The 26,575-nt window shown below is 40.9% G+C and overlaps 1 protein-coding gene across 11 annotated transcripts in view; it reads right to left on the reverse strand.

Moving 5' to 3' along the window:
* The window catches only part of GRIP1 (glutamate receptor interacting protein 1), a 357,507-nt gene that overhangs the window by 21,626 nt on the left and 309,306 nt on the right, over positions 1 to 26,575 (reverse strand). For 6 of the 11 annotated variants that reach the window (XM_054025862.1, XM_054025827.1, XM_054025871.1 and 3 more), the window contains 6 exons: positions 19,788 to 19,857; positions 19,308 to 19,453; positions 10,942 to 11,086; positions 9,058 to 9,197; positions 8,700 to 8,885; positions 2,794 to 2,950 (listed from right to left, as the gene is read on the reverse strand). In XM_054025862.1, the coding sequence (XP_053881837.1) occupies positions 2,794 to 2,950; positions 8,700 to 8,885; positions 9,058 to 9,197; positions 10,942 to 11,086; positions 19,308 to 19,453; positions 19,788 to 19,857 (844 nt within the window). Of the gene's footprint in view, positions 1 to 2,793; positions 2,951 to 8,699; positions 8,886 to 9,057; positions 9,198 to 10,941; positions 11,120 to 19,307; positions 19,454 to 19,787; positions 19,858 to 26,575 lie in introns of all 11 variants that reach the window. The other 5 variants (XM_054025817.1, XM_054025809.1, XM_054025854.1 and 2 more) reach the window with 1 other exon arrangement.

Consider the following 26,575-nt stretch of genomic DNA (forward strand, 5'->3'; position numbering starts at 1 on the left):
TAGCCTGGTATTTAACTGGTCCCCAAACAGTAAATTTATCAAACCCACGATTATATCTGGTCCAAGAAACAAAGGATGAGTTTGAACGGAGGCTAAATGTGCTTCTTTTGGTAAAACAAAGCTATTAATTTAAAAACAATTGGAAGCATATAGCAAGGACGGATGGATTCCTTTACTAAATTTTTTACACTTGTAATCTCAGTAGTCAGTGTCCAAGAAGTCTGGTCTTCTGTTTGCTCACACATCACAGTAGAGTCAATGTCTTGCTTTTTCACTTTTTCAGTGCACTAATATGGAATTAACTGTCTGTGAAGAATTAAAATCCCTTCACCAACAGGACTGGATGTTTTACTACCTGGCTGGTAGAAGGGTGAAGAAAGGTATTTCCATAGTTTAATGCCATTTTTCACGTCTGGAACAGCTTCAGTTAGAATGGATGAAATCTAACTATTAACAATTCCAAGTCCTATTAGAAACCAATTCAACACCTTCAGTCATTTGAGTCTCGGTATGTAGAATATTAAGGCCCAGATTCTCAATCAGTCAATGAAACTGAGGAAATCAATAGGAGTGAGATGCCTAAATATCTTCAAGGATCTGGGCCTAAATCTCCACATCTACTAGAGTACACTTGTTGCATCCTTCTGGTTAAGTATCAAGAGGCAACCTCAATCCACCTACCAATGGAAGACTTGGATACTTTCATCATAAGGTGTTTGAGATGGAAGGAAATCAATAAGAATGAAGTTTTATTGGGTTAATCAGCTCTATTTAAGATATGGATTAACTGCTCTCCTCACATCTGGCTTTTTTCGGCTGGGTAAAACAAAGGAATAATGATCTCCTGAAAGTTATGAAAGGAGGAATTAATCTTGGTTATGAATGGTTCCAGAGCATTGAGCACTACTTTGTCCTCATGGAAGATACAGTATGGCTCATATCTTCCAAGAGCAGAGATTTTTATGGAGAGGATTAGATGCCATCAGTTTGAATGGATGGGTCATGAGATGTGATGTTGTAGGGCCTTGCCCCAAATCTAGGCCTTGCAGTAAGAAATCTAGAAGAGCTGGCATGCCTGTTTTCCTGGGCTTGTTCTATTTCTCTTGAATCAACAGGAGGACTTTGTCCAAACTCTTGCTCGGTCCAGGAAGGTAAAAGGCCTGCATGAGGCTATGAGAATCTCTATTACTTTGGATGAGTATCCTTTCTTGTTTAGGCCTTGCCACTCAGGATGTTAGGCTCAGGTAGTCTGCATTGGGATGAGAAGTGTGCTCTGGAAAATCCTGTCACCTAGGTAGAAGCAGCTAAGACCTCTGCAACAGTTCCACTAAGACTGAGGGTTACAGCCTTTGGAGTGATAAGCATTTCTGTTCATTCCTCTTTTTGTATTCACACTTCCTAGTAGTTGAAGATGGAGGAAAGCCTAGAGTTGCTAATTCATCTGCTCCCAGTGATTCTTGGTTCTCTTTCCTTGTGAAGAGAAGGCTTCACATTTCAGCTGGATGTGTGTAGGTCCACCTGAAGCTGGCCTCGCTCACTGGATATTAGCTGGATTACTACTGGGTTCACGGACCATTCAAAAAATGGTTTATCTAATGGTTTAGCTAGTTTGCTTTTATGCTCAGTGTGGACTTCCCTGGTGGAGACTACCAGGAAAGAATCTGCATCGCACTACTGTTTAGACTTGAGCTTCTTGTGTGTCCTTGCTGTGTTATTTGTTGTATTGAACCAAGCCATGCTCATTCCTCAAATAATCCTGGAAGTCCCAAAGAACCAGCATTCTTGCTCTCTAGGGAGTTGATGCTGTGTCACCTTTCTGACCTTGACCATATTTCCTTTGTACTGTTTTGCCCAGGTGTGCAACCCAAGCTGAAGGGTTGACATTTGTGGTCAGGACTTGGAGTCTAGATTATAAAGGGAGAATCCTACTGTTATGTGAGTACCATGCCTTCTCCAGCTGAGGGACTGAACCTCTTTGGATAGTATGTTGCCCTTCTGTTATATCTCCTGTGTGGAACGGTTCCAGTGTGCCTGGAACTTTCATACGCCGTGAACTATGTAATCTTTATGTATGAGACCAGAAGACCTAGGTGTTGCAGGTAAAGATGGATGGATAATGCTCTGTTCTGTGACACCATAGAGACCAGTGTCTGGATCTTGTTAAACTTTTCCTGAATTGAGAAGACTCTAGCTTTCCTTGTGTCTTTCTCAAGTCCTAGGAGAAAAAATCCTTTGAGGAGAGATAAGGGAATGCTTCTTTAATGAACCTATGTTCCTGAAGTACGGAAAGTGTCTTCTGGAAAACTTTCTGCAACGTCCCTGGGAAAGCGTTCTGTATGTCATTTAAGAATGGGCATTATTGAGTCCTTAGATTAAACCCCAGGAATGAAGGAGCTGATAGAACTTCTTGTTTCTTTTCCTGTTTTCGTCTTTTTTGGTTGCCTCCTGGAGGGGGAGGGTGGCTTCTTTTCTACCATCTGAAGCCTACCACGGGAAAAGCACCTCAAGGATTTTTTTTCTTTGACATTAACACCTAATGCTATGTCTTTTATGCACAGAAACTCACGTTACTTACAAGCCTTGCTTTCAACTTCGTAGCCTTTCATTAATGTCACTGATCTATCCTTATAAATCTCATGCAGCATGAAGTGGCATCTTAGAAAGGAGAAGCTGAAAAGCTGGGTTATTAAAGGTATTTTCATTCAAGAAGATCAGTGCTCATTTTTTAAAGAAAAATCACTGCAATTTTGCTGCAGTTGTAAATCTCACATTACAACTTAGCATGTGACTTACCCACTTGCTGTTGGTCTGTCCCATTCATCATCACTCAGTCCTATGTCATGAAACGGGTGGTTTCGTGGTCTACTGGGAGGGGACAAATTGTCTCTTTGCTTAGGACTCCTCCATTCATATGCATTGAAGTTGTATCCTGAAGCCTGATAGGTGGGACCTAAAAAATTAATCATATACTTTGGACTTTATAGATGTTCAAATAACTGAAAATGCATATATTTAATAGGCAGATGTTCAAAAACTTGTACCCATAATTTGTGGGCACACAACTGCCGGTAATTTTTTGTGGGTACAATTAGATACTTAGATGTCTAAGTTGTACTCACAATTAATTGTGAGCAAAAAGAGAGGTCCCTTAAAACCAGCTGAAACCAGATGTTAAATATCCGCAATACAAATGAAGCTGATTGTCCTAGATTGTGTCTCTGCCCCCTGCCCCCCTCTCCCCCACTCCAGGGCTGTTCATCTAGTATCTTTGATAAGTATCACATTTTCTTGAATTTTCAAGAAAAACAGGAAAAAAGAGGCAATGGAGTTTAAATGTAAAAAAGTGAAAAGTCAACAGCAGCGCTGCCTGAAGCAAACTAAGATTATATTGTTTTTCGGTTTTACATGTTTCATATTTTAAGGTATCCTTAAAAGCACTTTAAATTAACCAGATCCAAGTGATAGTCAAAGTGGCAGCCCTTATGCATTCAGCTCCAGTTCACACAGAGACTTGGCCAGCAGCCATATCTCCTTGTGCTGTGATCCTGTCATATCTGAAAATGTAAACTGGATTGGATGGACTTGGTACTTGGATGGGAGCCCCCCAGAAGAATACCTATGTGCTATATGAAGCAGTATTAGGGATTCAATAGCTGACACTCTTCTCAGTCAGTACTGGACCAATGTTCCAGCATAGCATTACAGGGCACTGTGCTGCTAAAGGAGTTACAGTCCTTATACAATGTGATCTCATGGTAGTTTTGATACAAGTAGAGGGGCTAACCTCATTGTCCTGGCCGAATTCTATCTCAGGTTAATTACATTCTGCCTATCTAAATTTCCCCCCAGTTTCAATTCCCCTGCATTTGGAATAAGGTATTCATTACTTCCTGTCCTTAGGTGATATCTGTACTGTTGTGCCTCATTAAACTATTGTTTCAGTTCATTGGTGGAGGAAGTGTTCCCTGTATACAGTCTGTGACCTAGTTGAAGACTGGAAAGTGCTTTTGAATCTTCTGGGAGGAAAGACCCTATAAAAATGTCTGATCATTCTAACTATAACTTGACTTACTGAAGGGGGAAAAAAAGATTGGATCTGAACCTCAGGATTAACCGTACTTTTTTGTACAGTTTTCTACCAAAGGACCATTAACTTCCAGGTAGGAAGTCAACAGCAATAAGCAGAACTGACCTGCCCCAGTTAAAGATCTTATACTAAGAATGGCACCTCTACCCAAAAATGTTCTGTCCTAAAAGGCTAGAATGCTACCAGCTGGGCCTTATTGACTTCTATTGTCTCTGTTGATGGCTGGGCTGAGCATTCTTCGTAATCCTGCAGGTTAGCACTATTTTAGGTTCAGGAACTATTTACAGTTACAATATTTCATTATTTTGGTCTGACAGAAGCAGAAATATGAGCGGTGTGTCTGTAAGAAGCCATGTGTGTGATGCATGTGCAGTTTACTGTCAAACTAAATTACAGCTGCATGGTGAACATTCTGCTCTCCATAAGGGAAATGAAATGGCAGCAGTACAGTGCATTCTGGCACACTGTCAAACTAACCTGCTTGTTTCCCTGGACTGAAATAGAACAGCATAAAATCTTGCTGCTTATAGTACAACCTGTCATGCCTCTGAACATGATTTTAACCTCACAGCTCAATTGGATAGAAAATCTAGTCAAAATAAATATCTAAGCAGGTTCAGTTAAATTTTTAAATTAGATCATTAAGGATTCAATTTAAAACAACAAAACCAGAGCCATTCAGATTTATATCTGCGGTTGCATTTTAGGACTATTTCTGCTTTGCATTAATAAAGCACCTTCCAGCTCAGAAGCTCAAAGTACTTTACAAACAATGAATTTAACCTCACAATACCGTTAAGAGGTAGATCAGTATTACAATCCCCATTAAACATATATGGGAAATCAAGACATAAAAAGGTGAAGTGTCTTGGTGGTCAAGTGATTTATCAAAGATCACATAAGAAATTTATGGTAGAGTTAAGAATAGAACCCAGCCTTTCTGAGGGTACGTCTACACTGCAATTAGACACCTATGGCTGATCTGGGCCAACTGACTCGGGCTCACAGGGCTCAGGTTAAGGGGCTGTTTAATTGTGGTGTAGATGTTTGCTCGGGCTGCAGCTTGAGCTCTGGGACCCTCCCACTTCACAGGGTCTCCGAGCCCGAACATCTACACTGCAATTAAACAGCCCCTTAGCCCGAGCCAGCTGGGTCGGGCCAGCTACAGGTGTCTAATTGCAGTGTAGACATAACCTAAGTGCCAAGTGTGTGATTTAACCATTAGACCAACCTTCTTAAATCTAGCGTAATATGCTCAGAATTGGCAGGGATCTCTGAACAGTGCATGATGTTACAGTAAACACTCTGGCACCAATTCTCCACTGCATCTGAGCTCGGTGGGGACACAGCGGAGACTGGTGGCACAGGGAACACACTGCGCTCTGAGTGTATGTTAGGGCTACACAAAGGCAGGCCTCACATATACCTCTGAAATAAGGTCCCCAAAGAACTTTAAACCATTGGAGGATCAGAAATGGCACAGCTCTGTTCCACCAGGTCCCTTCCCTTCCTTGCCCTACCCGCATGCATCCTCAGACAGCCCCTGACACACTCCTGGCCTCCCCTCTTGATAAGGGTTGGGAAGACTGCCTTGCGTAGAAGGTGGCAGAGCAGTCTCTGCCACATTTACACCAATGGAAAATTTTCCTTGCACAAGGGTATTTCTCCACTGGCCATCTCCAGACACTTCAGGTTTATCGTGTGCTGCTTGTGCAGTCTAGAGTATTCAGTCCTGCGTGTGCTGGAATGGCTTAACATTATTTCAGTGAAACTTTTCTTATTTAATTTAATGTGGGCTGCATTCCAAATATGAAGAACCCTGTGCAATGACCCAACACATCCCTACAGCATCTAAGGAATTGTGGTGATGAACACCTGGTACAGTAGATTCTAATAACAATCCTTGATATTAAGCAACTTCCAGTTAATGTCAACATTGTGCTGGGAACCAGTCCCCTCCCATTAATATCAATGTTAATGGGATTTGGATATTGGCAATGCCACGTATTAGCGATTTGATTTTTTTTTAAAGAAAGGCCCCACCTGCAGGCAGGTTTGTGAGGCTGCAGGCAGGGAAGGAAGCACTGGGATGTGCCTTCCCAGGGGGCAGCCCCACAAACCTACCTGCAGCCAGTGCTCAGTTTGTCCCAGCACTTCCTTCTGGGGCAGCAGCCTGGCAAACCTGCCTGCGCACAGAGACCACACAGGAGGTAAGGGGCTGTGCGCTGTGGACAGGGCAGTAGCGGGGACTAAGGCTCCAGCCCAGATGTCAGAGCTGCATGGTACCTCTCTCTGAACTCTCCAGTCTGCAACCTGCTGGGGGTGGGGTCGGGTGGGGGAGACTGCATACAGGGTAGGAAGCAAGGCCCAAACGCTAAAGAGCACAGGGCAAGATCCAGTTCAGCCCTATGGACCCCCAGTGGCCCCACTCACTCTAAAGAGCTGCAGTCGCCCTCCCTGCTGCTGTCCTGCCTGCAGGCAGGTTTGCAGGGCTGCAGTCAGGAACAACATGTCCAAGGAAAGCAACAGAGGGTCCTGTGGCACCTTTAAGACTAACAGAAGTATTGGGAGCATAAGCTTTCGTGGGTAAGAACCTCACTTGCATCTGAAGAAGTGAGGTTCTTACCCACGAAAGCTTATGCTCCCAATACTTCTGTTAGTCTTAAAGGTGCCACAGGACCCTCTGTTGCTTTTTACAGATTCAGACTAACACGGCTACCCCTCTGATACTTGACAACATGTCCAAGCACTTCCTTCCCTGGCTGCTGCCTCCCAAACCTGCCTTCTGCTTATTAGCAACTGCTGGGTAATGGCAACATTTTGCTGGCAACCAAGAGTTGCTAATAAGCATAATCTACTGTATTATTGACCCATGAATGAAACCACATGTGTCTGTTTGGTGCACTGCACTGACCTTTTACATTTTCCTTTTTAACCCCTGTACAAGGAACTTTTCCACACACACTTCTGCTGGAGAAGCTCTCTTTTGTTGAGAAGCTCTGTTTATCGGTGACCAATACACAGGAGCAGTTCACTTCATTGAATCTGTCTGGAATCACCTCCCTCAAAAGAGTGTAGCTATGGAGTTACTCCGTTACTCTTTTGGCTGAATGGCCAGCATTAATGCACCCAGATGCTGTTCAGGACAAGGGTTTTGCTTGTGTGTTATGGATTACTATGTAGGGAATGCTCTGGCTACCCCATGCTGGCACATTAGCCAATGGTCCTAAATATAGTGTCAATCCATCTGTGGGGAGAAACACTGCCACCAGCACTAAATCAGTATAACAAACAAGAGAAAATATTTTCTGGTGGTGCTACGAGAAGGTTTCCAAGACTCCTGAATTTGCTTAGTTTATATTTATGCCAAGAAAGGCTTGGAAAGGGAGCCAAACTGAGAAGTGACAGGTCAGGCTAGAATAGAATTTAATACAGAAGGGGGGGGGGATTTTAGTACCAAGATAAGAGAATATTCATAGTAAGACACAACTTGATAACTACTCAGGCAGTTTAAGAGACATGAGATATACTGACGCAAGAATGGGACAGTATTTTTAAGGCAGATGGAGGAGATTTGTTTGCAGTTATTAGGTTAAGAAGGTGAATCATATATAGTTGTCAATCTGCCTCTTGACAATAGGATGACCAGACAGCAAATGTAAAAAATTGGGACGGGAGGGGGGGAGGAGGCTAATAGGATCCTATATAAGAAAAAGACCCAAAAATGACAGAAATGTAAAGATGAAGACACAACTGAACAATTTAATGAAATCAGGAGGAGGAAGAAAAATCTTTCTGGGTTAGGTGATCTGTCTGTGTAAAGATGTACTGTGCACACCAGTGGTAGTACAGAAATAATAATTTAAAAGATGGTCAAAGAAAACATATGAAGATGTTTGGAAGCCTCTTTGTTCTTTTGTAATTCAGAGTAATAAAGAACTGCCTACATTTTCTATAGCCTAAAAAACTTACGTCTTATCTTACATACTTAACGTGAATTATTTAAAAAATACTATTAAATAAACAGTCAAATCTAGCTATAGAAGTTTGAAGGTAATAAGAAGCCTGTTATTTCTTTAATTAAATAATCTCTTTAAACACAGTGATTACTTTGAGGGCTAAAAGTTTGACTCTAATGTCATGGGAATGAAGAAGAAACAAAAGAGTAACAAATCACTGAATGATCTCTCGTGTTCCCCTTCAGCAGTTTACAATAAATCTTCATTGTAGTCATCTTAAAAACCAATGAGAATGGGCCTCAGACACTCAATGTGTTCTGTGCCTTGTATTAATCTAATCTTGAAGGATAAGCTCATTTAGTGTGGATGAACTATGGATTGGGCCATTCAGACATTTGTAAAGCTAATGCAAGCCTGTTAATATATTGATAAATGCCTCATAACCCATCACAATGTTATGAAAGAATGAACTCAAGGCCACCTGAGTGTAAGAAATAACACCAGATACCAAGGGGTGTGCTCGTAATGAGACGTGCACACTGTGAAGTACAAAGTTGAAAGTTGGCGGGTAGGATTTTCTCTAATGTGGAGAACTGTGATTCAGACATCCAATCACTTCTGTGTTAAGTGGTGATTGAAACTGTTGCTTGTACCTTGGCTTCCAAAGCTAGTATCAATACCAGAACCATCCCATGATTCTACTGCACTGTCCACACTTGGAACTGTAGTAGAATAAATGTCCGAGAGTTTGCTTGGTTTCTGTGTAGAAGAGGTTTCATCTTCAGCATCACTCAGCTCACTTAAGTGACCCGAGATGGAAAATTTCTTGGGGCTTGCAGCTAAATAGGGTTTAAAAACAAACATGATTATAGCCTCTTTGCAACCTAAAAAGATACTTCCCTTCCCTTTCATTATGGACAAGAAATTTCCCCTGGCACATACATTTTCAAATGTTTAAGGTGTAGGAATACACTGGTTCAAGAGCATAAATGTGACTCTAGCCATACTCACCATCTGTCTGCTTCTTGATTTTCAAGGTGACAGTCTCTCCTGCCATCTGTAACAAATGTATGGCTTCACTCAAAGGTTTTCCTTTCAGACTGCTGCTATTTATTGCTAGGATGCGGTCTCCTATGTGAATTGCACCTGTCCTAAAGCATCAGAAATAAAACACTGAAAAGATCAACAGAAAAAAATAGCAAAGCCAATTTCTTTGCATATTTTGAGACATGCGAGTATATTTTCAATTGTTCCTTTTAATTTCACATGTAAAGTATTATTACTGGAACTACTTTTAATCAGTACATTTGCCACTAAGGATGTGTAAATTAAGTTACTTCTGCTGCAGTGCGAGCAGCAGAGATAATGCACAGCAATGAAGATTTCTGTCTCCTTTGCTGTGGCAAAATGTGGGTGAACTGATCATATAAGGAGCCTGAGTGGTGCTCATTTGTTAAAAAACCTAAAATACTTTAATAACTTTAAAGTAAACTTAATGTTTACAGAAGTACCACTTTGACAGCACTGGAAACTGAAGTCTCATAATCACAGGACAGATACAGCAAGTGCAATGGTAGCCTGGAAAACCACCCACTGTCGCACCAATATGCCTGTTCTGTAGGAATCACCTCAAGAGATGAGAAGATACATTGTGTGTGTCAATGCACCTGGTTCATTCCCCATGTATATATTTGCTTTTCTGGTTCATTCAGTTCTTGGCCTCTCTGTTTAAGATGGCCAGCAAAGGTGTCAGTTGCAATGACTATATGTAGTGGACACCTCCCCATCAGGACCTAAGACCAAAATTTTGAAAAGTGACCAGTGATTTTGGGTGCCCAACTTGGGACACCTTAAAGGGGCCTGATATTCAGACTGTGGGTGTTCAGACTTTTCTAAAACTCAGGTTCTGTTCAGGTATCTCAAGTTAGGCACCGAAATCACTATTCACTTTTTAAAATCTTGGCCTAAAATCACCCACTCATTTCATACAGGTTCTGAACATCCACAAGATGGTTATGGATTTGAACAGCGTCAAACAAATAATAGCTCCATAAACTATTAATATTGCTCTTACAAAATAGTAAATTTATAACTTGCATTAAAAATAAGTATTACTGGAGACTGGCTTGTTCAATGGATTTATTGCTCATGTAGGGGTGTGTGTGTGTGTGTGTATATATACACATATAAATTTTTATTGCTCTGGATATAATACACACACACTTACCTATAGTAACTACCCTTAAATACATGCAAAATTTCCCTGAAATAAATAGATAAGGTAACTTCAATATTTGCATTATTTCCTATACAGCACTTACTGTAGGGAAATGTTTAACATCCTTAATTAATGTTATCTAATGTAATTTCCAAGCTTTTAAGGGTGCCACTACATGTATGTGTAAAAAGCACATACACAAATGCAGACTGTGTATTGTATGCATGTACAGTATATATGTATATACACAATCTGTGTGTGCATATATGTGCATTTTATATTTGCGCGCACACACACACACACAGAGTGTCTTTTAGCTATTCCATTGCCATCTTTTCAAAAGGAGTTCATAAAATCTTCATGTGATGGAGGAGTTTGGCTGGCGGAGCTTTCTTAGGTGATTTACAACAAGGTCAGCAATCCTTATCACTCTAAGAAAATCATGCTGTAGGTTCAACAACATCCTGATAAAATATCCATGATACTGCTGAGCTTGGAAAAATCACAGGAAACATAAAACAACAACAAAGACTGGAAATGGTTAGTTTATCTTTTTTCTTAGATGTTGGGAAAATCAACACATTCCTAAGCAAGAAAAAAATCAGCATGTCCATGTGAATGAAGGAAGAAATGAACTTCGTAAATGGAAGTCCTATTAATAATTGTTTCCAATTTACCTTTCAGCGAGTCCGCCTTTAGTAAGACTTGAGATGATTATTGGATCAAAGGGCTCTTCAGTACCAGAAATTGTGATCCCAAGTGGACCACCATAACGCTTGAGCTCTACAGTGTAAATAATTGCTCCAGAACTCTCCTGTTCATCTGCAATAAATGCCAAGAGGACGCAATTGGTTTCTTATGAAAGAAGGAATGAAAAGAATAATACATTCAGACAAGTGACGGGAAATCAGACAGAGTATCCTCAAAGGATTACAGTTCAGATATAATTTTTATTCATTATTCCACTGGCTTAATTTATAAAACAAAAATAAGAGAATCGCTAATTTATTTTGCCTTTATGGCCAAAAGCCAGTCCCAATGAAGTAAATGGTGGATCTCCCATTCACTTCAGTGGAACCAGAATTTGATCCTTACGTTTTAAAATCTTGATGTGTATGTTTTTAATACAAATGTAATTGGTAGGGAGGAGAGACTTTGATGTGGGGAGGACCAAGACAATTTTTCTGTTAATTGGAGGAGACAGTAGGGGGGTTAAAACAGGAAGGAGTTGTGAGGAGGAAGAAGTTTGAGGTCTTCACAGTCTTAGTTGACCAAACATTCCCTTGAGTTGAGCAGCCTTTATTCATGTATTTATTTTTAAAAGAAAAATCTGATATTAGGTCAATGTTTTTGAAGGGCCTATTTTGAGTCTCAACTATTGATATAATTAAAAATAATTCCTGGCGTCTATTTATCAACAGACATCAAGCCAAACAATAAATTAACTAGGGATATTTTAATGAAATCATTTGTATGACATCTTGTTTTTTTTGTCTTAGCACACAATAATCACGGAATAAAGAGGAAAATGTTAATGAGTGACCAAAAATGGAGTTCTCTACATGTTACCCAAAAAGTGTCACAGCAAGAGAGCAATCAACTGTAATGCTTATAATTTGTGAGAGGAAATTTTTAAATCTTAAAGGTTAGATTATCCTAAAACCAAAATAACAAATGCTTACTTGCTCTTGTGTATGATATTGATATTCACCTAGTGTGTTTGGCCTGTCAGGCATGCATTCTCAGATCTGTGGGTAATGACATTTTGAAATGGCTCAGTAGGCGCTGATAACCCTTAAGGTGCATATTCAGCAAACATTACCAGAACTAAACCTTGACAGTCTAGAGTTTTTAAATGTTCTGCTCATTTAAATCATAAAGTTTTAAAATAAAGAAGGAAATATCATGTATCATGGCAAAGGTCCATGGAGAGAGTAGCTTTCTTCTAACACTGAACAATGCACTGTGTTAGAATAAGGGCAATGATATTTTCTTTAAAGCTATTCTGTCTCTGCTTCACTGTAAAGCTACTGTCTAGAATCTTCATTAGTTCCCTTTTACCTAGCTTCCTGCTATAGATTTAAACAAACAATATATATATCATCAAAGCAAAGCAAAGGCTTGTGTTGAGAGAAGAATTAGTAATGTATTCAGCAAAGAATTACTGCTGGTATATATGTCTTTCATATCTATCATGTACATTTGATTCCTATCTGGGACACCTGTTAAATGGGTTCTGGCCCTCTCACATCTCCTATTGGATGCATTTTCCTTGCCACCTGATTTCCAGAAAGTCACCATCACAGACAAATAAATAACACCCAAGATCCAGCTGGAAGTGATCAATGGTCATGTGATGATTTCGCACAAAACTGTTGCCACTTTAACAACAGAAAGGGCTGCAGACTCCCAGGCTTGAAAGAGCTCCATAAATGTGGAACTTCAATAAAGAAGATGAACCGTATTGTTAAAACAATAACTAGCAAATGTTGGGTCAAACTGAAAATGCAGTAGTTGGTATTTACTGGGTGTTGACAAAATACTTTATGTCCAGTTATCAATAGTGAGGTGTAGTGCAAGAGTAAGCAGACATTAATCATATGATAACTAGTGTCTGCATCCTACAGAAGGTTTACAACTATTAGGGGATGATAAGAAAGGAGGCCAGTCTATTACCTGTTTGTTTTGCTCAGTTCTACTTAAGAAAATTAATGACAGCAGAACAAATTTAAAATTGCAGCATTACTTATCGTTAATGTTACTTTCAGACAACTTGAGTTCTGACTATTTAACAACATGAAAAGTATATGGCCTGAATTCATAATGATAGCTGGTTTTGCTGCCAAATGGAAGACCTAGATTTGTAAAGACTTTTCAGGGTTGCAGGTTCAGGTCAATAAAGGTGATGACAAACTTCAGGGTGAAAAGTTGGCAGGAAAAAACTAGTATAATTTCTTGGACTCAAGTGCGTATGTTACCCCATGGTAAAGAGGCTGAATCAAATTAGATCTAAACATATTAGGATTTCCTTAAGCTTGTTGAAATTTCCCCTTGTTGTCTCTCACCTACTGATGCAACTTGAATCAAATGCAGAATCAAAGAATTATTACAAGTACTGTAGTGACTTAATCAATCATAGAATATCTGGGTTGGAAGGGACCTCAGGAGGTCATCTAGTCCAACCCCCTGTTCAAAGCAGGACCAATTCCCAGCTAAATCATCCCAGCCAGGGCTTTGTCAAGCCTGACCTTAAAAACCTCTAAGGAAGGAGATTCCACCACCTCCTAGATAACCCATTCCAGTGCTTCACCACCCTCCTAGTGAAAAAGTTTTTCCTAATATCCAATCTAAACCTCCCCCACGGCAACTTGAGACCATTACTCCTTGTTCTGTCATTTACTACCACTGAGAACAGTCTAGATCCATCCTCTTTGGAACCCCCTTTCAGGTACTTGAAAGCAGCTATCAAATCCCCCCTCATTCTTCTCTTCTGCAGACTAAATAATCCCCATTCCCTCAACCTCTCCTCATAAATCATGTGCTCCAGCTTCCTAATCATTTTTGTTGCCTTCCGCTGGACTCTTTCCAATTTTTCCACATCCCTCTTGTAGTGTGGGGCCCAAAACTGGACACAGTACTCCAGATGGGGATTGGTCCTGCTTTGAGCAGGGGGTTGGACTAGATGACCTCCTGAGGTCCCTTCCAACCCTGATATTCTATAATTCTATGAGGCCTCACCAATGCCGAATAGAGGGGAATGATATGTCCCTCGATCTGCTGGCAATGCTCCTACTTATACAGCCCAAAATGTCATTAGCTTTCTTGGCAACAAGGGCACACTGTCGACTCATATCCAGCTCCTCATCCACTGTAACCCCTAGGTCCTTTTCTGCAGAACTGCTGCCTAGCCACTTGCTCCCTAGTCTGTAGCAGTGCATGGGATTCTTCCATCCTAACTGCAGGACTCTGCACTTGTCCTTGTTGAACCTCATCAGATTTCTTTTGGCCCAATCCTCTAATTTGTCTAGGTCCCTCTGTATCCTATTCCTATCCTCCAGCGTATCTACCACTCCTCCCAGTTTAGTGTCATCTGCAAACTTTCTGAGGGTGCAATCCAAGCCATCCTCCAGATCATTAATGAAGATATTAAACAAAACTGGCCCCAGGACCGACCCTTGGGGCACTTCGCTTGATACCGGCTGCCAACTAGACATGGAGCCATTGATCACTACCCATTGAGCCCGATGATCTAGCCAGCTTTCTATCCACCTTATAGTCCATTCATCCAGCCCATACTTCTTTAACTTGCTGGCAAGAATACTGTAATGCTGCACTATCTCTGCTATACGTGCTGGTCTCTGTTCTGAAAACTGATATTCGTTAAATACAGACTGGAGTGTGAAGCAGAAATACAACTGCAGAGCCGTATTAGCATGGATCACTTCACTAGTGACCTCACCACTTGGATTCGCTTTGAGGAGAGTGGCAGAAGGCAGGCAAACATTTTGTTTTGTCTGAAGAAGTAAGGGATAGGAGAAAAGGCAGGATAAAGACAAACAGAAGGGTGAAAGATTTAAATAAAACCAGGATGAAGGTATAATAATGCATACAAAGAAAAGAGTAACCAAATGAAAGAGAAAGAGAATGCAAATTGGAAGGAGAAAAACTGTATGGGAAAGAAAGGGTGTAAAAATAATTTGCAAAAATAGATGATTAAAAACAACCTTACAAGGGAGAACAAGAGAAAAAACAACCCAACAACAACAGAGTAATGAAGGATGGAGCAACAGAAGAATTAAAAAATAATCATTAAAAATCTTAGGGCTTGTCTATGCAGCGACATCCAGTAAAGTTAATCTGAATGAACAGAATTCTGAATTTGAAGTAGATGAGTTAAATCGCATTAAAATCCTCTATGAACACCCTTATTCAGAATTAAAGAGGCCATCCAATTCCAACTTTGATTTAGTTTAGTTCACATCCAAAATGAATTAAGTTAAATTGAAGTAAGGCCACTTTAATTCTGAATAACAGCATCAGCACAGGGATTTAATGAGGTTTAACGAGTCCTTTTCAAATTAACATCTTTAGTTCACGCAGACTATTTTTTCTGGAAGTCCCCATCTAGACAAGCTCTCTATGTTACACTGTGGTATAGAAATCATTTTAGAGTGCCCTATGCCTACTCATCTATAAACATCAATCTTCATTTCTCTTAGGGAACTTCTAATTAATGATCAATTTTATTGAGTTTAAAGGAACACCTTTGTTCCACGCAGCCCTAGTTGAGAGAAAATAATTAAATATTACATTCATTTCAATTAAGATGGGTATTTTGTTTTGTTTTACCTTTTGCCACCATTTTTCATAATGTTCCTTTTTGATTTCTTGGGATATTGATTGAAAGCCGCTTTTTAAAATTGTTAATCACAACATTTACAGACTGGAACTCATTCAATTTTGTTTTAGTGTAATCTGCATAGAAAATTATGTTCACTATGGCTACAACCTGTCTTTGTACCTAAATTTGAATAGATTTGGTTACACAGTGTAGATAATAGATTAATTAAAATTTACTAATCATATTTGTTAGTTATGCAGTAAGACAATTTAATTTGTAGATACAATAAATGATTCTCAATTATATTCTAGGTATCATATTAATTTAGTCATAAAATTAAGAAACATCCATTTGCAAAAGTAACTTAGTAAGTAAGGGTCCTATTCAGACTAAAATATACACCATCTACCAGGGCACACAACTCCCAGAAGGCCACATATGCTGCTTCTGAGCAGACCTAGGGTGACATCTTGGCTTCAATGAAATCAATAGCAAAATTCCTAGATTTGTTCTGGGACAACACCACACCTGAGAGTTGCAGAGATGTTTAGAGTTGAGAGGGGATCATCTACAATTAACTCCTGCTGTGCCAGTATTTCTTATTTTAGATTCCAATTGCATCCCACATTGGTATTGCACAGGCTGCTAGTAACCTACACTTTTGACCAGGGAGGGAAAATAGGAGAACAGATAGGAGGAAGGTAGGAGACAGGATCCAGTGGTGTTATAAATAGAACTAGGTGAGAAACAGTTTTCCTGTCTTGTGAAAATTTTTGAGATTTCAAATATTTTTCCCATTCTGTATCAGGACAAAAGAGAGACCTTACCAGAGAGGGGTGAGAGACAGACTGACCCACCCCAGTCTGGTGGTTAGGGCACTCAACAGGGATGTGAGAGACCCAGATTCAAGTTGATGTTCTGAATCAGGCAGTGCAGGGGCTTGACCATTGTAATACTGGTTATTCTGGTGTGTCCCCATCCCTTTTGTTGTGACCAGAAATTCCATCCTGAACACAAGAAATCTCCTCTAAGGAAGTTTTGTTGAAAAAGATACATTTTAGTAAACAGTTTTAGTGTCAATGAATCGGCATTTTCTGAAGGAAAAAACATTTTGTCAAAAAATTTCTGACCCGCTCTAGTTTCTGACCTTTAAAAAACACAAGTTACTTGTGCGGGGAGAGTTCTTACACTTCCCATTGTTGAATGGAAACTCCTGCCCCAATCACCTGCCTACAATGGTTGTGTCTCTCTTCCATTAGCTGTTTCACTGAGCTCTGTAAAAGGTGTGTCAGGTAGGCGTCTCTTTGGGCCACATGATCCTTTATTTCCATAACTATCTGACATGAATTAGCCACGCCAATCCCTCCCCCTCCCACATTAGGATGTCTGAGGATGTACTGAGTATGTTTAACCAGTTCCACATCCTCATCCTTATGAGCCTAATCACCATATAGTGTAGGACAGAATTCAGTTTTAGCGATCATTTAGCTCACTGGATCCAAAGTTACTTTTCAAAAACCAATTTCTGCAGGTGCTGCTGGGTTTGCCCTTCATTAATACTGATCAGACCAGAAGTCATTTCTTTGCTGTTTTCAGCTGTAGAAAAGAATTTAAGAACTTCCCTGCTGGCATTCAGCTACAGGACAAGAACATTATAGTGTGGGGGGTGCTAGTTTCAGTCAGTTATAACATATAATTTAGATTTAGCTACTTAGATTGCAAGCTGTTGGGACAGGAACCATGTTTTTGTTAGGTGTTCGTACAGTACCTAGCATAATGGAGTCCAGGACTGCGGCTCCCCTGGGTGCTACCAAAATACAAATAATTAATAATAATAACTATAATTGGACTGACCTGCTTTGGCATTAAAATGCCTAGCAGAACTCACTCTATTCTCAACAAGATAGGGATTTGCTTCCATGAATATATGATTTGGGAAGTTTGCTGATTTATGGATCTGGATGTGGTAATTGACATAGTGTGCAAAATGGTGTTTGCTCCAATTCGCCCTTAGGGGCTGATCCTTCAATTTGCTAAGCACTCTGTTCCCAATCCAGCAAAGCATTTAAGCACAGGCTTAACTATAAGCGTCTGAGTAGGCCTGCTTAAGTCAAATTTATGTGCTTAAAGTTAAGCATGGGTTTAAGTACTTTGCTGGATCAGGGTCATTGGCCTGATCAACAAAGGCACTAAGGCATTGTGTCATGATGCCAAGTGTTGCAATACCTATCTTTTAGGCACCTACAAACTAACAGGAACAACACTGTGATCTACAAAGCCAAGTTAGGAACCTAGGCTCCCTACACAATGCATGGGCAGAGATAGGTACCTATGAACATGATCCACAAAAACCAGCATGCTAGCTGGGGAGCCGCCTAAGCTAGCCAGCAGGAGATGCCAAGGAAAGGGGTGTGTCTAAGCCCTCTCCTCTCCTGGGGATGGCGTCTAAGTCCAGGCTGCAGGGAGGCAGCTAGTGTTCCACAGCTGGGGACCCCTCTCCTGAAGTCAGGTGGTTTAGGCGCCTAAGTAATTTCTTGTGAGGATGAGTTAGGTGCCTGCCTCACTCCACACAAAATGGGGGGAAGAAGAGGAACATGAGGTGGTGATGGTAGCACCACCACCACCCACCTTATAACTTTTAGACCAGCGGTTAGAGCACTCCCCTCTCAGGTTGAACTCCCTGCTCTGCCTGAGGCAGAATGGGTTTGGAACTGAGCTCTCCCACCTCTCAGGAGGGTACTCTAACCACTGGGCTATGGGATAGTCTGACGTGGGATTCCCTCTCTCACTCCTCTTGAGGTTGTTCCACTTTGGCTAAATTATTAAGTAGTTAATGACTTTCCAATGACACTCTCCTGAGAGGTGAGAGACGCTTAGTTCAACCCCTTTCTCCCGCTGAAGCAGAGGGGAATTGAACCTGGATTTCCCACATTGCAGGTGATGGTCTAACCATTGGGCTAAAAGTCATACAGTAGGCACCTCTTGCTCTACCACCTCCTCCAGCCAAACTTTGAATGGGACTCAATCTGGTAGGCAGCCTCTGAGTCCCATAGGCGAGACAGGCACTGCTTCACTTATCTTCTCCTAGTTCGTGGGTCGCTTTGGGCCTCAGGTGAGGGGTAGGCATCGAGGTGTCTAGAGTGAGGCAGCAGTGTGCATGCCCAGAGGCAAAAACATAGGAATCTAGAGAACTTTTATGCTGAACATATCAGTGCCAAGTTTAGACACCTACAGTGTTTGGTGGCAGCCGAGTGGAAGATTTGTGGATCGCAGCAGTGCCTAAAACTGGGATTTAGGTTCCTAAGAACCTTTGTGGATCTGGGCCAGAGTGTTCAGCATCTTGCAGGATCAGACCCTAAATCAGGATTCCACTTTGTGCGTCTCCGGTCCTTGGAACAGGGAAGACTTACATGGTCACATAAGGGCAAAATCAACATTATGTGACTGCATCTGAGGGGGAAAGTATCTCCTTGGAATACAGAGTAACTTCTACTACTGCAAAACCCCTGTAAATAATATAGCCATGGAGACAATTTTAGACTTTATAAAGCCCTGTGTTTACTTTTATTCTGAACATCTTTAACTGACATTAATAAATATAAACCAAATTTATCACATTTTTTAACTGCACTCTACAAACACAATAATAATCCTATGCTCTAAAAGACATGAAAGTGCATGTAACTACGTCACCATTCATACCGGAGTTATCTTCATCTTTGCGGATCTTTAGTTTTACAAGGTCCTCACAGTGTTGAAGGATCTGAACAGCATCTTCCATGGAGCAGTTGTCCAGTCGAATGTTATCTATGGCAAGCAGTTTATCACCAAGTTCTAGCGTTCCAGTTCTGTTTACAAATGAACAATGTTACATGATTAATTAGTAACATATAAATATGCTATTTAAAGTAGTGTTAACTCTCATGTACCATTCAAATGGATTTTTAATTATTTTGAAAAAAAATTAATACATCTTTTTCATCTTGGTTTCGGATGACAATCATTAGTTTTAATTAATGGATATTAAAAACATATTATTTATTCCTCCAGTAAACTGATTCAGTTGATTTGGAAACTTAACAGACCATAGAACTCTTGTAAGAGAGTTTCTATGTGCACAGAAGTTATATGGGGCACAAGCTGAAGGCAATAGACTTTCCCTGAAAGTTTGAAAGATCTCACCTATGAGCAACACTTCCTTTCTTTATATCAGAAATAACAAGGGGGTCCCCTGGTTTTCTACTGGATGGAGCTGCAATAAAGAACACACACATATATATACAATTTAGATAGATAGATAGATATACTACCTGAAATATACATAACATACACTCATAAATTACACACACAAAAACTAAATTAAAAGACGATGCGAAATCAAGCAGCCAAGAGTTAGGAAATGCCATATTAAGGTTGCCTATGCAACCTTAATTTAGTCCCATTGTGCATATGCATTACGATTGAGGCCAGCCCTACACTTGGAAGACTTTGCTGGTTTAGCTATATCAGCTAGACCAGCAAAGTGATCCTAGTGTGGAAGCAATTTATATCAGCAAAACTGTGCTTTTGCCAGAATAGCTTATTCCAGCCCCTCTGCCCCCCCAAAAACTACGCAGGTAAAAGCTCAGTTTTGCTGATATTACTGTGTCTACACCAGGTGCTTTTGTGGTACAGCTATGCAGGTCACAAATCACACCTTATCATATCCTGGGACCTGGCTGATATAGCAATGCTGGCAGATGTCTGTAGTCTAGGAAATAATGGCCACAGTCTAGAATTATATAATCACATTCTATTTGACCACCTGTGAAAAGTCTGGTTTAAGTGACTTGCCCAGCATCACATAGGAACTCTGTGGCAAAGGCAGGGATAGAATCCAATTTTCTGGGACAGCATTCGGCTGCCTTAACTATGAGACCATCTCCTCTCTCTTCCTGCAATTTACACAACGCCCAACTTCAGTAACAAATGAACCAGGGGTACTACAGACCATCTCCTTCACTACACAACCCTGATTCATCCCCAGAGCAACTCTAACTTGTGCAAAAAATATTAGGTGATCATATAATTAAAGACTGTATCATAATGCAAACACACAAGGGGGCATTTCCTAACTATTGAGTGCTTGACTTTGCAACCTTAATGTTCTTTTAATATAGTTTTTGTGTGTGTAATTTCCTACATTTTTAAAAAAGCAAACTGAAAAAAAATTCCACCATGTGGCATCATATTGACATCCACATTGGTCATCAACAGGGTTGCAACCTTTAGATTCACCACACAGACCTCTGCCACTTGAGCTAAAGGAGTACCTGATAGCAGTAGTAGATTGTCATCATCTATGTGGACCAGCACCAGAGGCGAAAATCTCTACTGAGCATGTGTGATTTTTCAAAGGCTTATAATTTGGCCAGACTTAGGCAGATTTTCATGGAGATGGCCAAAGGCAAATTCCTGACACAAAGGCCACCCCTGGCCAAATTTCAAGTCCCTGTTCCAAATCATGGGGATGCTAAAGGATTTCAAAGCAAAAAATTGCCAGAATTTTTTAACATGGGTAAAACACTGTATTTTCCCCTAGCATTGTTCTTGGAACCAGCTGAACTGTCCTGGCTGGATTTCTCCCAAAAAAGACAGATGCCTGGCATGGAGAATTTCAGCCCAAATGGTTAAAGAATGGCAAAGTTATAAGCAATTAAAAGCAGGGTCTTATAATGGGAAGTGTCAGGTAACTTTAAAAGTAGGTGATACTACCCAGCCCCTCTTTTAATAATTATTTTATAAATAAATCAATCTTAGATTAAGCTTATATTTTAAAACTGATTTAGGGATGTCTTTGTCACCAAACAATTTTGATGAGGTTAATATCTAGGACCCTATCTCGCCTTTGGATCTTAATGCCTGTGCAGAGCCCCAGTGAAATCATTGGGCCTCCAGATGGGAACAAGGGACTTCCCATGTGGATCCGATTGCTAGATTATTTTAGCAAACATACTGATGGGATCTGCAAAAAGAAAACATGAAAACACCACACTCTTTTTCTATATTTTGCTCCATAAGGAAATTTAGCTCTATTTTTGAAACTTCATGCTTAGTATATTCCTTTGTATGTAGCTATTGAGATCCCTGCACAGTGAGAGCCCTTACACCAGAGGTGGGCAAACTATGGCCCGCGGGCCACATGTGGCCTGTGGGATCATCCTGCCTGGACCCTGAGCTCCTGGCCCGAGAGAGTAGTCCCCCGCCCCTACCCTGCTGTCCCCTCTCCCCCGCAGCCTCTGTGCGCTGCGCCGCCAGCGCTCTGGCCTGCCGCTCCTGCTAGGCAGCACGGCGGCGTGGCTGGCTCCGGCATGGTAAGGGGGTGGGGAGCGTGGGGTCTTGGGGGGCAGTCAGGGGACAGGGAGCAGGGGGCGGTTGGATGGGGCGGAGGTTCTGGGGGGGCGGTCAGGGGATGGGGAACGGGGGCGGGGATTGGATAGGCATGGGAGTCCCAGGGAGCCTGTGAGGAGGTGGGGGTGTGGATAGGGGTCAGGGCAGTCAGGGAGCAGGGGGGGTTGGCTAGGGGATGGGGTCCCTGGAGGGTGGCTGGGGCAGGGGGTCCCGGGAGGGGGCGATCAGGGGACAAGGAGCAGGGGGGTTGGATGGGTTGGGAGTTCTGAGGGGGACAGTCAGGGGGCGGGAAGTGGGAGGGGGGTGGATAGGGGGTGGGGGCCAAGCTGTTTGGGGAGGCACAGCCTTCCCTACCCAGCCCTCCATATAGTTTTGCAACCCCGATGTGGCCCTCGGGCCAAAAAGTTTGCCCACCCCTGCCTTACACACTCTGTATTCTGAACTAGGAGAGCGTGTTCTGAACTTGAAGGGTGCATAAGAGTGCATAAAAAGGTACAGGTGGTAAGTTCAGTGCTGAGGCTGAAATTCTGCTTTTAGTCCACTTTAAAATAAAATAAACTGATTAATACTTTGTATTTGTAATAATCATGGGTGAATTTCCTTTGATTTTTTTACACTCATTTAATATTCCAGAGAGGAAGACTATCCTGTGGTTAAGATACTGGCCTGGGACGCTGGAGATCTGGGCTCAATTTCTGGCTCTGCCGCTGTAATAAATAAAGTGGGGGGATAGCTCCCTTTGACGGACACCCAGCCAGCCAGTTAGCTGTAAAATCCCTCCTGGTAGCTGTTCTTTACTTGCTTTACCTGTAAAGGGTTAAAAAGTCCCCCAGGTAAAGAAAAAAAGGGTGCACCTGACCAAAAGAGCCAATGGGAAGGTAGAACTTTTTAAAATTGGGAAAGAAACTTTCCCTTTGTCTGTTCTCTCGGGGCTGAAGGGTCAGAGCAGCCATGCTATAAGCAGCTAAGCCAGGTATGATTATAAGTCATCAAATCATGCCTAGAACTACTTACCTGAACTCCAATGTGTAAGTTCACCTCTACCCTGATATAACGCGACCCAGTACAACACGGGTTTGCATATAGTGCAGTAACCCCGGGGCTCCGGCTGACTCTGAAAGCCCACCCCCACTCCCTAGGGTTCAGAGTCTCAACTCCAGCCTGAAGCACGTCTGCACAGCTAGTTTTAGAGTGGTACCACGAGCCCTGTGAGCATGAGTTTGTCGACCTGGGCTGGTAGGCTCACTGCCCTGGGCTGTGTACACGTACCCCAAGTGCTACTGTAATATTACTATTAAAACTAGAAAAGGGAAATAAAAATCCCTGAAATCTATGGGAACCAATAATGGCAATGGCCCCATCAACACTACAGCCCTAGCAAAATCAGAAACTACACCTGCTGTCACATATCATTGCAAACATGAAACACAGGCTGTGGTCACTGAAACATCCATGAACTTTTTTTCAAAAATGTTTCCAACAAACCTGGATCAAATTACGATTTGGGCTAGAAACCAGGCAAAAGCGTTTTCCCCCCTTAGCGTCCAGCCAAAGCGAGGCAATTGCAGCTGAGTTTGGCTTTGAGGTTCCAACTTTGTTTGAACTCAAAACTCGAAGTAAAATTCAGAGGAAAACGGCTGTACACAAACCAAGTCGGCAAACTGAAATCACTGATGCACAGCTCTTGATAACCCCTACGGTGTTAGAGCACACTGTTTACTAAAGGGACTAAAAAGCTCATTGAATCCATACGTAAGCAGTTCTTACAGTGGGATTATTTTTTGTTCTTAAAAGTGGATAATTAATATTATGATGGCTCATTTGGGGCTGCTGAGAGATGTCAAGTAAATCTGCACATTGTGGATGTGGGCCCAATCCTGCAAACCTTTGAAATATTATTTTCATTTCTTACTCTTATTCCATGAGCTATTAGCTTCAAGGGACTACTTGTGGAGTAAGGTGCTATTTGTTGTGAGTAAGTGTATCAGAATCTTACTATTTATATATAAGCACAAAAAAGAATAAATGACCTGCTAATCTTTGATGTATTTTTTTTAAGGCTTGCCTAATGTAAAGTGCCCATAATGATTTTTGGAAAAGGAGTCAAGATAATTCGCTTCCAGGCTCAAACCTTGTACACCTGCTGCTTTCAAAGCCCCTTGAAATGATTTTTTTTTCTGGCCCACCTGTGAATGGAGGTTAATAATAAAAATTCTGATGACGTCAGAACTGTATCAACACTAACAGACACTGCAAGAACTGATCTATGCTCATGAACAGATGGTTCAATACCTGAGTACAATGTAAGGCTAATACAAAGTAAATAAATAATAAAAATAGATAGTACGTATAGATACACCCATACATATACATAAATACTATTCAACATACAACTCCTCAAATATTTTTCTCCTTGACACTAAATATCACAATTAGCCTCCTTTTCTTAATATATAATGAAAACACCATGAGGTATCTCAAAAAAAAAAAAAAAAATTATGCCCCACTTTTATTTGAAGACCACTTCTAATAGACAATCAGTTTTTGTCACTCGTTTTAGAGTGGCTGCTAAAGACAGGCTTTACTGTGTGTGTGTACACAATATTCTTTCATTTTTATATTTCTACAGTGGGAGCATATGCAACAGTTCTTTTATGCCAAAGGTGTATGATTTTCACATTTTTTGACTAAAGTTCAAATATACTTAAGAAATATGGACCTCATCCTGAAAAAATATATGCACATGTGAAACTTTACACATAAGAGGAGTGCCATTGAACTCGGTGGGCCTATTCATGTGAGTTACTCATGTGCATAAGTGTTTGCAGGACTGGGGTCTATATATGTTTTGGTGTATGATATACAGGACTTAGGAAATTACGATTTTCATATTACTTTAGCAAATATATCTTTTTGACATCTTTCAATGTATTTTTAAAATATGTGGGTATGATAAAGTAGTTGGTGTCACAAAAATCAATCTTAAAAAAAATCTATATTCCACTACGCTGTTCTAAAATCAATATAGATGGCAAATAAATTAAATCAAATTTAAACACTTTACAATTGCTGAGGGTTGACCTGCTTAGTAATTTCCACGAAATGGCTCTGTTTAAAAAAAGGTGATATTGGCTAGCATATTGTTGTGTCGTACTTGGTTCCATTAGAGCTGGGGGGAAAAAATGGATAAAAATTGTTTGCCACAAATACATTTTCAGGTCAGTGGAATTCACCAAATTATTCTGTCTGGAAAAAAAAAATCTGAGAATGTTGAAAAGATTTGTTTCAACATTTTCAAAACAAAATGTTTCAATTTTTCAATTTGAAATGACTTTTTGTTTCAAATTTTGCTTCAGTTTTATTTTTACAAAAAGTAAAAGAGAACATAAAACAAAAACCCAAACCCAAATCCTTTGGGTCACATAAAATGTTTTGATTCAAAACAATTTTTTTTCCCAACTTTTTTGTTTTGCTGAAAAAAAGTGAAAATTTCTTTTTGGGTCAACCTGAAATGAATTTTTTCTCCGAGTTTTTAATTTAGCTTCTGAACCAGAAAATCAGTTATTTACACAGTTCTAGTTTCTGTGGCCTGGTTTAAAAAATGGAGAAGTTCTAATTTCCAGAAGCAGTTAATTGGGTATGAAATTGGTGCTAACCGCAGTATGAAAGATAGAGTCACTTATCTTGGCAGACTATGGACTAGGTGCCTGATCCAAAGCATATAAATATTAATGGAAAACAGGTCTTTCACAGGCCCTACGTGGATGCTAAGGGGACCCATAACCCTTTAAAGAATTCTGGGGAACCATGAAAGACTTAACTAGGACCTTCTTTTGGGAGGTTAAAAGTGTAAAATTGTGTGCGTTAGAGCAGTGGTCTCCAAAGTGGGATCTCCAAAGAGGATCCTTGGGGGTGCGCGGCAGGAGGAGCCAGGCGGGAGTCCGAGCAGCGCTTTTTTTTTTGCTTCAGCGCGGCAGGGGGTGCGTGCTCAAAATTTTTTTACTGATAGGGGTGCGCGATCAAAAAAGTTTGGAGACCACTGTGTTAGAGCAGCATCTGACAAGCCCATTGTATTGAGAGACAGTTGACATAAAAGTTATGTGAAAGCTAGTGGCTTTGATTTACAGGGATTCACATGAACTTTTCTTCTGGTTTTAGTTCATTATGATTTGTGCCCCCTTAGTTTCTAGTTTGAATGAACCTTAAACAAAGTGAAATTCAGCCCCCAAAATTGAACTGCACATGGTTTTCTCCAAAACTCTAAATCTGCTCAGGTTCATTTAGTGCTTTGTCCAGATTCACAAGCTTTTTGAGGACCAGACAGTAGTTTCACGTAGGCTTATTTACTGACCAAGAAAAATGAAAGAACCATCTTCACCTGGATCCCCCTGCAGAGTCCCATTACCATCTCACCCAGAACCCCCCAACAAGCCCCTGTGTATCCCAGGGCTGCCCAGAGGGGGGGGGCAAGTGGGGCAATTTGCCCCAGGCCCCGGGCCCCACAGGGGCCCCCACGAGAATATAATATTCTACAGTATTGCAACTTTTTTTTATGGAAGGGGCCCACAAAATTGCTTTGC

The sequence above is a fragment of the Malaclemys terrapin genome, chromosome 1 (assembly GCF_027887155.1).
Source record: "Malaclemys terrapin pileata isolate rMalTer1 chromosome 1, rMalTer1.hap1, whole genome shotgun sequence".
Lineage (NCBI taxonomy): Eukaryota > Metazoa > Chordata > Testudines > Emydidae > Malaclemys > Malaclemys terrapin.